Source organism: Protomyctophum bolini (genome assembly GCF_963924005.1).
Source record: "Protomyctophum bolini genome assembly, chromosome: 20".
Taxonomy (NCBI): domain Eukaryota; kingdom Metazoa; phylum Chordata; class Actinopteri; order Myctophiformes; family Myctophidae; genus Protomyctophum; species Protomyctophum bolini.
In genome coordinates this window covers 6,211,988-6,229,048 of record NC_137881.1, presented here as the reverse complement: position 1 = coordinate 6,229,048, position 17,061 = coordinate 6,211,988, and the positions used below count along the sequence as shown (strand labels likewise).

Below are 17,061 nucleotides of genomic sequence, written 5' to 3'. Positions count from 1 at the left end.
CTCCTCACAGCATCCTCATGAGTTAAACAGCAACGCGCACTTTAAGAAAATACGGATTTTATTCAAACCAAGAAAACAAGTAAAACAGATGTGTGTTCAGAACAGAAACAGTGTGAGACGGACAGCCTCTATCAGCTTTCTTTAAGTTCATCAAAATACTCAATACAAGGTATTTACTACTTACTTCAGTTGTGCTGCCTGTATACTGGGGGCACAGCTGAGTAGAACTTTCCCAGTTGTGCTGTATACTGGGGGCACAGCTGAGTAGAACTTTCCCAGTACAATCTCGAGCCTCCCACTAGTTTCAAAAGCTTCTGTCAAAAGGGTGCGCTAGTACAAAGTATCAAACACTTGGCCATGGCATGAAGGGTTTGAATAATTCAGATAAGTCCTATTAGTTGTGTTGAGCTATTTAAATTGTTTGATTTGTTTTATTTCATACAGTTTGGGGGGCGGGGGGGGGTGAATTGCCATAATGTGTAGACACCACTACGTCAACATTGGCACGGGCGAATTGCCATAACTCCACTGCAAGAAATATGTAAGTACATGAGAAACAGTTTTATAATCATTGCTTGTATCTACATACGATACGGTGTTTTGAAATGAAAACCCACATTTTGTATTTACCCCTTTAAACCTGAGGCCGATTCTAAAAGCGCCTTCTAAATCCTAACCTACGTTTTCGGCTTCAAAACTCAGTGAGGTGTGATGGTTTCATCGAGAGGCCTCCTGCTTCAGTAAACATACATGGGGCATGCATATGTATTAGTCCGGCACAGCTTGCCCTGTCAAAGGTGCCAATATGGCGGCCGGATTGACACAGTGAATGAAAAGCAGCGGCAAATGTGGTGTCTACTCTACACTACTGTTGAATTGAGTACAATCGGCCACAATGGAAACAAGCCCCCTGGGTCTTTTTGTGTTATCCTTTTAGCATAACCTTTGACTGTACTACCTGCCGGTACTGTTAAACCCGCTAATAAAATATTAAATCAATAAATCAAACGTGTGTATATATATATGAGTACAACCACAGAGTAAAACTTTTTCCCCATTGGCTATCAATTCATTGCTACAACCACAATTTGTGCAGTTCCCAGACTTTAAGACTCGTCCAGATGAAGGCTTGTAGGTAAATGTGTACAGGTGTGTATATAGGCGAGGATAAATGTCTATGAATCATCTGATGGTTCGGTACATCATGAAGTCCACTGTGGTGCACCGGGGGTATTTTCCGATGGAACTCTCTTCTACGGGCGTGTAGACTTTGATCTGCCTCATGTGAGTGTCTCTGCCGTTCTGGTGGTTGGCCAGAACGGCTATCTGGATCATAAACGTACGGATAGGGCTGTTCGCCTGGAAGACAGACAGACAGACACACAGTGAGGTGACGTAAATGAATGAATGACGTACGAATAATAACCTCAGTCCTGTATTCCAATGGATTCACTTTGTCTTATAGTAGCTCTTAAATAGAGCATGAACTTGTAGATCAGACATTTTTGTTTTTGTGTGACTTGTACAAGTAGGGGATTAATTTACAAAAAAAGAAAAGGGGAAAAAAAAGAATAAAATAACTTGGAGAGAATATGGAGAGACAGGATTTCTGCCCGACACTGCAACAATACATTTTTTGTATGTAGCATACATACAGAGCAGATACATACAGTACAAAAGGTAATATTTACATTGTCTAATAAGGAGATGTGGATCCATCCACTGGGCTCCACCATTTCCAACTGCTGTAGAGAGAGGAGGAGAAGAGAATGAAGGGAGAACAGTTAATAAAAAGTCATTGTTTATTGGTTTTAGAAAATGGTTACAAAATATAGCATGAAAGTTGTGAACAGGTTCCAATATATTGAATATAATATTGGATATAATGTGATGGAAGATAGAATGGTTACTGTGATTTCTTGCAGGTTGTGGAAGTTGTTCCCGACTCGGACAGAGATTTTACTGGGAGTGTAGCTCTCATCCGACTTATAATCAGCATAAATGCACAACATCTTCACCGTGGTCTTCCTCCTGGAGGACAAGAAACACCATCATCATCATGATGTCTGCCATGTAACCTCTCATCACCAGTCACCTGGTCTCATTCATTTATGACTGTTCCAACAATTTTCTTTTTTTCCTGCTCGCTGATCACACTTTTCCCTGAACTGTGGTAAAACGTTAATGTTAAAAAGGTGCACAAGTGTAGGCCTATGTGTGAACTATACCTGAACTGTATATTAACCAGATGAGGCTGAGAGCCATCAGACTGCCAGTAGGTCTCCAAGTTATCATCCCTCAACTGATCCACTCCAAAACCTGAGGGGGAGAGAGAGACAGAGCGCGAGAGGGGGAGAGAGAGAGACTGTCAACATGTTGAATGATAACCAAACATTGCAACATACTGTATTTTCATTTTGTCAGTGGAGCTGTCATTACGTCAATCTCACCTGGTTTACATGAGGACAGGGACCACACAGCCTGGGAGCCTATCTCTCGGACGGTACCAGTTCGCTCCAGTTGTTTGGGGTCCGCCCCTGGGGGGGTCTTACTTGGCGTGGCCATCCTCTAAAATCCACAGTTCACTTGTCAACAAACAGTGCGCTCAACAACACTAACGCATCGTGAACACAAGTCAGTTTATATTATATTTCCTTTGCTGCTTTGTGTAAAGCACATTGAATTCCATTGTTGTTGAACGTGCCTTGCTTTTACACGAGCTCTAGAATGTCTGATCTTACAGACAGACATTTCATGTATTCCAAATACATAGATCGGTCCTATCCGCGCAGACTGACCTAATGGACAGTTAGACTATGGACTTGATTGATTGATTCAGTCAATAGGAATGACTGGCCGCCTTTCTTTTGTTTAATGTTATAAGAAGAATCTTCAATAGGCAAAATAACCGCGAGCAATGAATAGTGTTGGACTTATTTATTTAGCATAACATTCCACACATGAATGGTGGTGGTTTAAAGCACACTCACACACACACAGCTTACCCGTTAACCTGCCAAAAGATCCTCAACGTGTCCGTTCAGCGGCTCAAATGTCGTGTCGCGTTATTTAAATCCAAAAAATACATTAAAAACGTTCCTTTTTTGTTTGTTTTTTTCGCTTCTTCTCCTTCGAATCTCCCACTTCTTTAACTCAAGTTCGGTCGCTGGTTGGTGACGTCACGCTCAGTCGCAGGTTTTATTGCGTCATTACTGGCAAAGGTTGTATTGTTTCCTTTGCTTTCTCCGATATAATTATAAACTATAGTTTCTCCTTCATCGACACAAAATAATGAACGTGATATTAACATAATCAATTTTGTAATTATTTGAGTAAATACATAAAATATGTAATACAAATACATACATCAAATAGCTATTCTAAGCCTTTATTTGTCTTTTTTATGAAAACTATTTGTAACTATATTTTTCTTAGGCGTCTCTGGTCTGGTGACTGGTGTTGTTCTTTGTTTTTTATGTATTTATTTTATTGTCATTTTTTTTTATTGTCATTTTTTTACTGCGTCATCCCGCCGCGACCGCGTCTTCCGACCAGCATCAAAATTGCAAAATTGACTTTAGAGTCTAGACTTCTCCCCATCTGGTCTAGAGCAGATACGGAACCAGTCTCTGCGTTTGTGTGTAATGTGTGCGTGGAAATGACCGGATACAGTGGGCGGGCTCCAGACCGGACAAAGAGCACGGAACCAGGGCTTTCCACGGGTACCGCCATGTCCACTTATTATAAGCGACTTTGTGCTTGTTTTCTGTAAAGTTGCTTATTGGTAGTTGCGAGTTGCGGCGTTTTGGGGGGGCTTGATGAATTGAACAAGGTGGACCCTCTTGTAAACAAGTGTAATGCTTTATTGGGTCGTCCACTACTCTAAGGTCCACTCCACTGTCCACTCACAGTTAACAGTTTTTGTATTGAGTTGTGCTTGAAATGTACTGTAATTCTGCAAACTGTTATTAAATACTTCAAACAATCAATCAATTGTGTTGTTTCTAAAGTGCTGTTGCTTATTTCGGGCTTGTTTCATAATGTGATTCACAACATTTTCATATCAAATTTCCAATGACCCCCAAGATAATTATGTATTTGTCATTGTGTCTGCAGAGTGCAGATGGTGCAGACCCACATCTGAAAATATTTTATGCCAGGGACAAGATTTTAGTTTTAAAAATGTTTAAACTCTTTTTTTTAATCAATCAATTTATTTTGCCTTGCCTTGTTTTCATAGACCCGGTTGCTTGTTTCTCTTGCAAGACCCGGCAACATTGCGCGGAACGCGCGGTGACGTGAGGTCACTCAGCCGCCATCTTTCTTCCCACGCAGAGATCCGTCACACTGCCGGCTTTTTTCTGCTGAACAAGAACACGTTGCTGTAAAGAAAAAACTAAAACAGCACTTTAATTCACCCACATTTCAATCTTATCTGCGCCGAGACGGGCTTCATCTCACCACCGAACGAGTCGTGAGCCGCGTGGCCGCGGACCCCGGCGCGTGGGGTGAGTTTGATTATGATTTGAAACGCAGGAGATGAAAACGTAAAGGTTTGTGTGTCTTTACCCGCACACAGCAGCTGTCAAATTACACTGGGCCTTATGTGATGGAGACTGGTTATTACTAGCTGACTGTACTTTTAACTTGACTTGTTACCGCGCATAGGGGGTAACCGCCGTTTAAATTGACATGTTAACGGGTATCTGTCGTTTAATTTGACTTGTTAAACGGGTGGCTTAGTGGCTAGTTTATCTTGACCTGTTACCCCGGCTAACTGTAGCGTTTAGTTTGATGCTATAGTGACACACTGATGCCATTTAATGACTGTGATGGATTAGTGTAGATTACGTACTACGATTTGTACTGCCTGATATAGTTTTAGTTTGATTCGTTACTGTGTAGGTTTGTTTTGAGTAGTCACTGGCTTACTTTGACTAGCGATGCCGTTACACCTGATGATTGCTGAATACTATAGTGAATACAGTCACTGTCTAACTGTAGATTAGGTTTGACAACTGTAGGTTAGGTTTTATAGTTACAGGCTAACTGAAGGTTAGGTTTGACTTACAGGCTAGCTATGGTCCATAGACCAGTTACAGGCTAACTGTAGATTAGGTTGACTCGTTATGCCCATAAATGTGATGGGGATTTACTGTGTAACTTACTATTGGGTTAATTTGACTAGTTTTTGACTAACTGTAGATTTGACATGTGATACATTTTATTCCGTTTGTAGAATGGGTACAGTGCAAAGAAAGTACAGGTCAGGTCAGGTCAATACAAAAACTGCTGCTGCAAGGATATATTCAGGCTTGTTTACATCAGGGTCCTCCATTTTCAATTCATCAGGACATTTAAAGACACACACACACACACACACACACACACACACACACACACACACACACACACACACACACACACACACACAGTTAAAGAAAGTAAAACATTGATGTGGATACTACACTAGTTTTTATTGTGGTGTTGTAAACTACTAACTACTAACCTTTTCAGTGGTGAAAAACAGAGAGAAATGTGTTTGGGTGAGTGGTGGCTCGCTTATCACCTAAAACTGGAGTGTGTGTGGTCCTTTGATTGTGAGTTAAGTTTGACTCATCGTGTGTGTGTGTGTGTGTGTCATGCATGTGATGTCAATTTTACATGTGATGGAGATTAGCTGTGGATTAGGGTTTTTTTTTATAGATATTTATTTTTGGGCATTTTCATAGTTTATGTGGATAGTAGGAGAGAGATGGGGAATGATATGCAGCAAAGAGCCTGAGGTCTAACAACCCTGGCCGGCTGTGCATCTGCTGAGCTGAGACACTATGCACTTCTATGCACCAGGTAATACTATTAAGAGTCTGTCATGGGCCGGCTCGGTGGCTTGTTTGTTTTTCATGATGAGCACGGCTGAGGAGGTTTCATGGGCTCTATAATTCCATCTTCTTAATCATTGCTATAATTATAGGGTGTTTGGTGTTTGCTCGGAAAACGGGAAAAAAGCCAATTTCATCCAGAAGGGTGAGAGAACTCATGGCGGATATACATGGGCAAGTGTAATTGGAAGTGATGGAACAAAAAGCTGATGAATGAGTTCTAGTTTTCTCTTCTGAGTGGATGAAATTGGTGAGGTGACCCACCTGGGGAAAAAAGAGCCTGGGGAGAGAGACCTGTTACTGAACAAACCTGAAATGAACCTTTTGACCAAAAAAACATTTCGTTTTTACCAAAGTTCTTCACTTACAATGTACGTGTTATTACACCTCTAACCCATTAAAACCAGGAAAGCATCTGGCAGAATAATTGGCCTCAGGTCTTAGTGGGTTAAAGAACCTTAAAACAGGTCGGTGGAATGCAAATAAGAGCAATAATGTGATACTTTTGACTATTATTGACGATTGATGATGTTTTTGAGTGTTCGTCTTTTGAGATGTTTGTCTTTAGTTCAATGTTTGTGTTTGTTTTAATCAACATGAGTTAGACTTTAATATATTAGCGCCCCTCACTTCACACGGTTGTGCTTTTAAAAAAAGAATGTTTCTTTGTTGCTACTTGCTACACTTAAACATAAAAAATGGTGAACCCAGTCATATTGTATATGACCGTGCTATTGAAATATTGACATTACATTGTGTCTGTAACGTGCAGCTATAGTGTACATGTGCATATGCGCCCCACTCTGGTACTTGCCGCCTATACCCAGACTACATTTGTTTCCAGGGAGAAACCCTGGATGCGGACTATGATTGCTGATGTTTGGGCTATGGGCTATTTTGATTTCTGATATTGCTTAAAGTGATGGGGCCTAGGTAGTTACCAACTAATATGATGGGAACTAGTTACCAGCTAGCTGTGATTTTGTTTGTTTTAAATGTGACACCGGTTTTCTCCAAAATCGATGATTTAATGTAAAATAAATTATGTTTAAAAAAAAGTTAAATCACTTGGTTTGATCACCTGTTGATCACCCCTAATGTTGATCTATATTTCCATATAATCTCTATGAACCGGTGTGTGTATCTCTATGAACCGTGTGGGACAGTCAGAGGTCAGTCTGTCAGCAGAATAATGTTGTTCTATGGATGGTAGCTCTGTCTTTCTGTTCACACCATACACTCTTTTGTTCATTATACACAATCCTGCAATACAAAGGCAAACAGTACAGTTACTAGTCTGCTTTAACCCATTTAGGCCTGACATCGAAATCTGACATCTGAAAGAATATATATTCAAAGATTTGTGCCGCATTTTTACGATTTTTCAAAAAAAAAAGCCCTAACAGTAGGTGACAATATTGATTTGCTGTAGGACAGACAGACGATAGGTGAGTCATGACAGTAGTATTAATGGTTGATGGATGTGGGTCGGTGTGTGATTGTCCTCCCTCCCTCTCCTTATCTCTCACTCCTTCCCTCTCTGTCTCCCTATCTGTCCTCTAAACACAGCCGTGTGTCAGCAGTGTCCCAATGTGTCACAGAAGATGTAAAAGATGTCTGAATGTGGGTAAAAAGAGGTTTAAGCTGACTTATCTCTCTCTCTCTCTCCCTCCCTGGCTCTCTTTTAGCTGCTGTGCATCATGGCGGATAAAAACACAAGGATTGCCATCGTCAGCCATGACAAGTGTAAACCCAAGAAATGTCGACAAGAATGCAAGAAGAGTTGTCCTGTTGTCCGCATGGGTACGTATGTGTGTGTTGATGTGTGAGTATACACAGGTTTCGAATGATTATTATTTTTGAGGGGCGCTAGTCCCTCCTATGCACAGTTTGTGTGTATGTCTGTGTGTCTGCCTCTGTCCGTTTGAACACGAATGTGATCAGCTGATTGGCTGACCATGGAAAGTGATGTACGATGATATATGATAAGAGTGTGATTTAGTTTTTTAAACTGAGGGGGCACAATTTCTGAACCACACATGTATACTTCATGTATATCTTTAATGTAAGTGTTTTATTCATAAATACTTATTACAAAGTGATCTCTGACATAATATTATATTATTAGAATACCTTCACATTTGATTAATAGATCCATCGACAGACAGACTTACAACAGCTTTTCACAGACAGACTTTAACTTGAACTTGGGGCTGATTGTCTGAGGTTTGTAGCTGACGTTGAGGATGGGAACATCACCTGTGACCTGACAGAGAGTGTGTGTGTGTGTGTGTGTGTGTGTGTGTGTGTGTGTGTGTGTGTGGGTGCGCGCACTTACAGGTAAACTGTGTATAGAAGTCACTCCCACGAGTAAGCTGGTGTGGATCTCTGAGTCTCTGTGTATTGGCTGTGGGATCTGTATCAAGGTAACAACCGCCAGTGGTTCACCAGTTTTCAATTGTATACAAATCATTTGAAAGTAGCAGATCTACAAGCTCACAGAGCATCACATCATCACATTGTGAGCTTGTAGATCGGCTATTTTTAAATGGCAGAAATGTGGTTCATGTATGTTTAGTAGTAGACTGTGCAGGACAATGTATATTGTATCTTGATGTAGTAAAACGTTCTGTGTGTGACTGTGTGTGTGTGTGTGTGTGTGTGTGTGTGTGTGTGTGTGTGTGTGTATGCGTGTAGAAATGTCCATTTTCCGCTCTGTCCATCGTCAACCTGCCCAGTAACTTGGTGAAGGAGACGACCCACCGGTACTGTGCCAACTCCTTCAAACTGCACCGGTATGTACAGTGCATTTATTTATACAGTACATGTGTGGATTGTATCTATTGTTACATTGTTGTGAGCTTGTGGATTGGCTATTTGTATCTATTTCAGACATCTATTATTGTATAAAATAATGATTAAGTGATTAAAAATGGGAAGAAACTGCTAATGTTAAAAAAAAACTTAGGTCAGGCCATGTAATTACAGATGATATCTAGTCTCATGTCCCTATATCAATATAATATCAGACAGTATATTGCCCAGCCTATAACTCTCTCTCTCTGTCTGTCTGTCTGTCTGTCTGTCTGTCTGTCTGTCTGTCTGTCTGTCTGTCTGTCTTTCCATCCAGTCTTCCAATCCCCAGACCAGGTGAGGTTCTGGGTCTGGTCGGTACCAACGGTATTGGAAAGTCCACCGCTCTAAAGATCCTGGCAGGAAAACTGAAACCCAATCTGGGAAAATATGATGTGAGAATGACAACTGCTCTTAAAACACAGAGACAGACACACACACACACACACACACACACACACACACACACACACACACACACACACACACACACACACACACACACACACACACACACACACACACACACACACACAGTGTATAGTATGTATATAGAGTGTATAGTATGTTCAAATGAATACTAGTGGAATGGATTGGCTACTAACATTAATGTTTGTGTTCCAGAGCCCTCCAGACTGGCAGGAGATTCTGACATACTTCAGAGGTTCTGAACTTCAGAACTACTTCACCAAGATCCTGGAAGACGATCTGAGAGCCATCGTCAAACCGCAGTATGTCGACCAGATCCCCAAGACTGTCAAGGTAAGCATGACAAAAATAATTATCAAAATTATCATTTGTGGGATCGATCTGTCTGTCTTGTCTACTAAAATATGTTAGAAAACAGATCATGACTTGAAAGCTACTTTCAAAATGACCAGCTCAACACAAGATCTACCCACCCAAAACATGATTAATATCCCATTTCTGAATGTAGTGGTGCTGGGCTTACATATAAGATAAACGCACTTGGAATGCGGAATAGAGGGGGCGTTGTAATGCATTTATATATTTGTAAGGGCATGTCATTCACTACCTTCACTGCCTTTGTGATCTACTGGTAGACGATAAAATGAAGAAATGCCAGCACTCAATATATGTCCTTTTCACATGATTTATTTACCTCTGACGAGCAGACAACGTACGCGTTTCGACCTGATCGGCCTTCCTCAGCGTTGACGACGCTGAGGAAGGCGGGTTGTCTGCTTCGGCAGTACTCTCTCTTCCTCTCAAATCTACTGGTAGACCTCTACCTTTTGTGCACACCCCTGGTTTTTACATTTAAGAAATTAATAGAGCACAAGTGCAATGTTTGTTGTGTTGTCGGGCTTAATGACATGTCAACATGATGATTTTATGTCCCTATCAAGTAAAAGGTAGACCAATAATATGTCACTTTCCCATTTCTGCCACCAGGGGTCAGTAGGAGCCATCCTCACGAGAAAGGATGATACAGATTCTCAGACTCTCGTCTGTAAACAGCTAGGTACACACTACACACACTTGTTTTTCCTGTGTGTGTGTGTGTGTGTGTGTGTGTGTGTGTGTGTGTGTGTGTGTGTGCGCGTGTGTTTCTGCTAAGTTCAGTGTGGTCAGGTGTTCTGATGGTTTGCTTTTGTGTTGTCAGATCTCACTCACCTCCGGGAGAGGAACGTAGAGGATCTGTCTGGTGGAGAACTTCAGAGATTTGCCTGTGCTGTGGTCTGCATACAGAGCGCTGACATGTAATACACACACACACACACACACACACCTCCTTCTGTACCATTAACCACATGACCACATCTGAAATGTTTTCTTTATGTTTATGTTGCTACAGCTAATGTTACAAAATAGGTTCCCGGATTTGAGGTATAACAACAAAAAGGGGTTCCCGGTCGAAGCCGGTTGATGAAGTATATTTCTGTTCTATTCTTCTTTCTAACCAGTTGAAAGTTATGTTCACATATCCCTCCTCTCTCTCTCTCTGTTGTAGCTTCATGTTTGATGAACCATCCAGTTATCTGGATGTCAAACAGAGGCTGAAGGCAGCTATCACCATCAGATCACTGATCACACCTGACAGGTAACACTCCTGAATAGGGATGGAGCTCGTACATTTGTATTGATAACGATCACATTATCGAGCAGGATTTGTAATGCACCCGATTTTCGGGCTCCATCCCTACTCCTGAAACGACAACCTTTGCCAAGCGCTGTTTACTGACTGATGCTAATGTGTGTGTGTGTGTGTGTGTGTGTCTGTGTGTCTGTGTGTGTGTGTGTGTGTGTGTGTGTGACTGTGTTTGTGTGTTAGGTACATCATCGTAGTGGAACATGACCTCAGTGTGTTGGACTACCTGTCTGACTTCATCTGCTGTCTATACGGCGTTCCCAGTGCATACGGAGTGGTGACCATGCCTTTCAGCGTTAGAGAGGGTAAATGACACACACACACACACACACACACTAGTACGATTTTTGCTCAAATGTGAATCTCGGTAACAAGAATTGAGATCACGATTCTCACTCATTCTCATTTGTTCCATGAAAATATGTATTGTCTTTAGTCTGAAGTTGCTGAACATTAATACATTAAAAATGTAGCACCTGGAGCAAACTACCGTGGCTTTAATCAGACAACATCAAAGTGCTTGACTTAAACCTCTCTTAAAGTCTCTTGTAGCAAAAACACAAGTAACTAAAATTAATTGTGTGTGTGTGTGTGTGTGTGTGTGTGTGTGTGTGTGTGTGTGTGTGTGTGTGTGTGCCAGGTATCAACATCTTTCTGGATGGTTACGTTCCCACGGAGAACCTGAGGTTCCGTGAAACCTCATTGGTCTTCAAGGTGGCCGAGACGGCCAATGAGGAGGACGTCAAACGACTTAGACATTACCTGGTGTGTACCTTTTTGAGCACAAGCATGCAAAAATAGGAAGTGTAGCGCCCAGGATTACATTTGATAAATGACACTGGGTGAAGAAATGGGTTGCCAAATAAAAATAGAAAAAAAGATGGGATATCAGTGTTCCTTGGTCCAACCTGACTGTGTTATGTTGCAGTATCCAGACATGCAGAAGACCTTGGGAGAATTCAGTCTGGACATCAAAGAAGGCGAATTCACTGATTCTGAAATCATGGTGATGTTGGGAGAGAACGGTGCGTTGCATGTTGTCATACACTGACGTGGTGTTTGTTGTGTCATACAGTGTTGTATTGTGTGCCCCAGGCTGAGAACACACCTCTCCACCTCACCCCCTAGCACTCATTCAGGCTGAGAACTCACCTCTCCACCTCACCCCCTAGCACTCATTCAGGCTGAGAACTCACGTCTCCACCTCACCCCCTAGCACTCATTCAGGCTGAGAACTCGCGTCTCCACCTCACCCCCTAGCACTCTCATTCCGTGTATGCCTTCTTGTTGCCTTTTTTTAATAGATGCTACAGTCGTTCACTGAACTCACGATACAATTCGAATCACGACAATTAACCTAAAAATCTTTTTTTAGTTTGTTTTAATTTGTCATACACACAAATCCAGTATTTTCTTTCTCTTAAAATGTTCTTCTCTCTTTTCAATACAGTAGCTAATTACTAATGTTTTTAAATCAATTCTCTTACAAAGATCCTGTATTTTCTTCTCCTTTATGCTCCTTTATTCTTTTTTTAACGATGTATTATAGATGCATGTTCACATTGGACTAAATAGGTGTCTTACTGTCTTCACACTAGTAATTACCCTGTCAAGTTACTCTGGATATTAAAAGCATCTGCTAAATGTCTCAATTATTTGATGCCAAATGTAGTCGTGTGTCCACAGCTGTTGGTATTATGATATTATTCACTTCTCTAGACGGACATAAGTAATATAAACGTGTGTGTGTAATTATGTACAGTATATCTAAGCAGTGTGTGATTCTGTCTCCAGGGACAGGGAAGACGACATTCATCAGGATGTTGGCTGGAGGACTCAAAGCTGATGCGGGAGGTAACATTGTGTGCACACACACACACACACACACACACACACACACACGCAAACACACACACACACATGCATGCGCAAACACACACAGTTTAGATTTACAGTCTCTGTCTCCCTCTGTCAGGTGACGTTCCCATCCTCAACGTCAGCTACAAACCTCAGACCATCAGCCCCAAGTTCAAGGTACTCTTGAAGTCTGTCTTGTCTAATGGTCTAAAGCTGTTGTAAGTGTGTCTGTCTGTCTGTTGATTGGTGGCTCTGTTCATCAAATGTGAAGCTATTCTAATACTATAATATAGTGTGTGTCTTTGTGTTACAGGGCAGTGTTCGAGCATTGCTTCATGACAAGATCAGAGATGCGTACATGCATCCCCAGTTCATCACCGATGTGATGAAACCCATGCAGATAGAATGCATCATAGACCAAGACGTAAGCGCACGCACACACACACACACACACACACACACACACACACACTCACACCTTTCTTTTTAATTACTTTCTCTGAATCCAGTTTTTAACGTGTCTTTGTTTCCATAAGAAAGTGATACAATTAAATTAAGAAATAATAAGAAAATGTATCGCTATGCCTTTATCTCTATCGCTCTCTCACATTAACATTGTGTCTGTCTGTGTCTAGGTTCAGAACCTGTATGGTGGAGAGCTACAGAGAGTTGCATTAACATTGTCTGTGTCTCTAGGTTCAGAACCTGTCCGGTGAAGAGCTACAGAGAGTTGCATTAACATTGTGTCTGTCTCTAGGTTCAGAACCTGTATGGTGGAGAGCTACAGAGAGTTGCATTAACATTGTGTCTGTCTCTAGGTTCAGAACCTGTCCGGTGGAGAGCTACAGAGAGTTGCATTAACATTGTTTCTGTCTCTAGGTTCAGAACCTGTCCGGTGGTGAGCTACAGAGAGTTGCATTAACATTGTGTCTGTATCTCTAGGTTCAGAACCTGTCTGGTGAAGAGCTACAGAGGGTTGCATTAACATTGTGTGTGTTTCTGTCTCTAGGTTCAGAACCTGTCCGGTGGTGAGCTACAGAGGGTTGCATTAACATTGTGTTTGGGGAAACCAGCAGACGTTTATCTCATTGATGAGCCATCGGCTTACCTGGACTCCGAACAGCGACTCATGGCTGCGAGAGTCATCAAGAGGTGCAACGCGAGCACATACAGTCACACACACAATTACTGTACTTAGGACAGCAATTTTATCAGTGGCATCTGCCATTTGTTTTATCCTAAAGAAAATTCATCGAAAGAACTTCTGCCAGTGTTAGGTTTACAAGTCAAGTATATACTGTAGACTCACACACGTGTGTGTGTGTGTGTGTGTGTGTGTGTGTGTGTGTGTGTGTGTGTAGGTACATCCTCCATGCTAAGAAGACTGCATTCGTAGTCGAACACGACTTCATCATGGCAACCTACCTCGCAGACAGAGTCATCGTCTTCGACGGAAACCCTTCCAAAGACTGTAGGGCCAACACGTAAGACACACACACAATGCACACTAGCGATTTGCATGCTAAACATTACTACATGGCTTTGCTACTACTAATCAATTCCATTGGTCAGTTAAGGCGTTCTGCAGTTAGTTAAGCAGTTTTGCATCTGTTTACATTGCTATGGATACAGTGAGTCCTAATCTCATAGACTAATTGTACATGTTTTATCAACATATTGCCCAGGCCCTACTTGTAAACATATTCATGTTGTTTCTAAGTGTAATAAGCTGTATATTGTACAGCAAGCTGCCAGTAATCATTGTAAAATACAGATGTTCTCCATTTATCAATTTAGTCTTCATTCACATTGACATCGATGAAGCTTAATGATCACCTTGTACCCCTCCTATGGAAAACCGTAATTATTAACTTGTCCACTAGATGGAGCAGTATAATAACATACTTATTCATTCAAGATGAAAATATGTGGAAATATTGTATTGTATTATCAATCTAACTTATATACAGTTGAATTAACCCATGTTGGGGCGGGAACCCCTTTTGGTGTTAGCATTATGTTATGCTTTAGCTATTGAAAAATAGCAGATCTACAAGCTTGTAGGTCTGCTATTTTAGAAAAATCGAAGAACGACTGACATAGAAACATAGCTTTTTCAGAAAACTGTCGGCGTGTAGAAGACATTTTTAGAATCTGATCTCAGGTCAGAACCTTGTTTCAGTTGATATTAACAATGCATTGTGTTTGCTCTCTGTCCATCAGTCCACAGAGCCTGTTGGCAGGTATGAACAAGTTCTTGTCTCTGTTGGAGATCACGTTCAGACGAGACCCAAACAACTTCAGACCACGAATCAACAAACAAGCCTCTATCAAGGTAACACACACACACACACACGCGCACGCACACACACACACACACACACACACACACTCTTATCTGATGCTGTCGTGTACAGTTGCTACACTCCGTGCCGTTGGAATGACCTTTAGTGACCTTTGCCCTCTGCCCCCCGTCTCCTATAGGACACGGAGCAGAAGAAAAGCGGCAACTACTTCTTCTTGGACGATTATTAAGACACTTCCTGTCCGACCCATCACCGCTTCCTCCCGCTCGTTCCACAACATCCATGGCCGTTTTGGAGACACAAGGCAGCTCAGCGGAGACGCCGGAACGCCAGCCGGCTGTTTGACGAGCCGGCGGGCGGCAGCGTTCTCCAGTGTTTTTATGTCGCCACTGTACAGTACAGCAGCAGGTCATTATTGACCATATTATTCATCACTTTGGCAGCCATTCTGCGGATCGGGGGGTCACCGAACGCCCAGAGTCGTGACGTCGAGAGCAAAATGGCTGCCGTGCCGAGTATGGCCGATGGAGATCTGAGTGTGCAACAGGTTATCCAACCAGACCCGACTGATTCCCGCCGATTAGCACGATGCGACTTTAACTGAGTTTGGGTGTTTGGGTCATAGTGTCACTGGTAGCAGTGATGTATGGCTCTGTATACAGTTCCTGTAGTCCCGGGTTTTGCTGAAGTTGGCATACCCGTTCATACCGTCGTTTCTCCACAGGTTTAGCAGCAGACTTGAACTGGAACATTATATCATGACACCTTCATATGTGTACTCGGTTCAAATGTCTATGCCTATGGAAAAATGAACTGAAATATGTATTCCACCGTAATGGAAACCCGGGACCGCAGTTATGCACAGAGCCTATAGTGTGCGTGTTTTGTGTGTGTGTGTGTGTGTGTGTGTGTGTAGGGGAGGGGGGGAGGGGGGCGGGGGGGACGGATGCTACAACTACCATTCAGACCTCCATGCTATAACGACTACATGACTGAACATTACTTCCTGAAGATGTGGGCAAATTCACATGGTGGCCATTTTGCTCTTCCAGTACGTTTTAACAGCGGGGCGACAGCCAGACGTGCATTATTTATTTGTCAATGGGACCCGGGGGCGACTGCTGGCGATAATTGTGCGATTAGCAGGTGAACAGGCGATGGTCAAAGTGAACGGAGGACACGATGGGGCAAAATTCATCGCCCTATCGCCGGACGAGGTCGCCCCCAAAAGTTGAATTATTTTCGTCTTTTTTGCCCGACGTTCCTCCGCCCACTTTTCGACCATCGCCAGCTATCGCCTGTTATCGCCAGTAGTTGCCTGTAGAGTAGGGTCCACATTGACAAATAATGCACTTCCGGTGAAACTCGTCTGGCTGTCGCCCCGCTGTTAAAACGTCGTTCAAAGTGTCGCTCGCCGTTGTTGTTCTTCCGCTGTTAAAATGCACTGTTAGAGTTAACCCATTTAGGCCTGATAAATAAAAAGTCTTCTGAAAGAATATATTATATTCAAAGATTTGTGCCACATTTTCACGATTTTTCAAAAATAGCAGACCTACAAGCTTTGTAGATCTGCTATTTTTAAATAGCTAAAGTATAACCATAATGCTTAGTTAAAACACCAAAAGGAGTTCCCGTCCAGAATGGGTTAATATTACATATAGTCTTGCGTAGTTCAGGCCATCAAAGATCTCTGCCTGCCAATCTGTCGTCTGCTGACATCTAAATGTCATGTAGGGTGTAGAACCGGGTGGAAACAATTTGGAAATGTATAGAATAGAGATTCGGGCCATTTATCTAGACCTCGGAACCATTTCAAAGACTTCAGGGCGGTCCATATTGGGACGGTATCGGGATTTGGTTTTCAAATCAGTGGGCGTACGTTTGTTAGTGCTGCTGTTTGCCTGCTGTTCTAGCCCATACATTGAATTTAGATGTGTGAGTAGGCGGTGATCTCTGGCTACGTGAGACTGGTCTGGTAGACTTGAATTTATGCACCATCATGCAACGGTGTTTTACACCGAAATGAGCAGATCTATAAATCATAGATTGG

At 42.2% G+C, this 17,061-nt stretch overlaps 2 protein-coding genes across 2 annotated transcripts; one reads left to right on the top strand and one right to left on the bottom strand.

Annotated features, from left to right (window-relative positions):
- anapc10 (anaphase promoting complex subunit 10) lies at positions 1 to 3,160 on the bottom strand. Its single transcript, XM_080791905.1, has 6 exons — positions 3,006 to 3,160; positions 2,451 to 2,568; positions 2,229 to 2,319; positions 1,911 to 2,031; positions 1,692 to 1,745; positions 1 to 1,359 (listed from the first exon to the last, which is right to left on the bottom strand). The coding sequence occupies exons 2-6, from the start codon at positions 2,563 to 2,565 to the stop codon at positions 1,183 to 1,185; spliced, it is 558 nt and encodes a 185-aa protein (XP_080648031.1). The 5' UTR covers positions 2,566 to 2,568; positions 3,006 to 3,160; the 3' UTR covers positions 1 to 1,182.
- A 1,185-nt stretch (positions 3,161 to 4,345) lies between these two features.
- Positions 4,346 to 15,909, top strand: LOC308334979 (ATP-binding cassette sub-family E member 1-like). The gene is made up of 19 exons (XM_080791891.1): positions 4,346 to 4,508; positions 7,571 to 7,685; positions 8,223 to 8,308; positions 8,580 to 8,677; positions 9,013 to 9,130; positions 9,360 to 9,497; positions 10,152 to 10,221; positions 10,363 to 10,459; positions 10,711 to 10,800; positions 11,032 to 11,153; positions 11,489 to 11,613; positions 11,777 to 11,873; positions 12,643 to 12,702; positions 12,824 to 12,882; positions 13,019 to 13,129; positions 13,715 to 13,857; positions 14,067 to 14,189; positions 14,929 to 15,040; positions 15,190 to 15,909. Exons 2-19 carry the CDS (start codon positions 7,583 to 7,585, stop codon positions 15,238 to 15,240), a joined length of 1,803 nt encoding a protein of 600 aa, XP_080648017.1. The 5' UTR covers positions 4,346 to 4,508; positions 7,571 to 7,582; the 3' UTR covers positions 15,241 to 15,909.
- The last annotated feature ends 1,152 nt before the right edge of the window (positions 15,910 to 17,061 follow it).

Coding starts and splice junctions, on each gene's coding strand:
- anapc10 (XM_080791905.1), bottom strand. CDS start 2,565: ATGGCCACGCCAAGTAAGACCCCCCCAGGGGCGGACCCCAAACAACTG. Junction 2,032..2,228: donor CTGGTTAATATACAGTTCAG/GTATAGTTCACA, acceptor CTTGTCCTCCAG/GAGGAAGACCACGGTGAAGA. Junction 1,746..1,910: donor ACAACCTGCAAGAAATCACA/GTAACCATTCTA, acceptor CTCTCTCTACAG/CAGTTGGAAATGGTGGAGCC.
- LOC308334979 (XM_080791891.1), top strand. CDS start 7,583: ATGGCGGATAAAAACACAAGGATTGCCATCGTCAGCCATGACAAGTGT. Junction 9,131..9,359: donor CCAATCTGGGAAAATATGAT/GTGAGAATGACA, acceptor TTTGTGTTCCAG/AGCCCTCCAGACTGGCAGGA. Junction 11,154..11,488: donor GCCTTTCAGCGTTAGAGAGG/GTAAATGACACA, acceptor TGTGTGTGCCAG/GTATCAACATCTTTCTGGAT.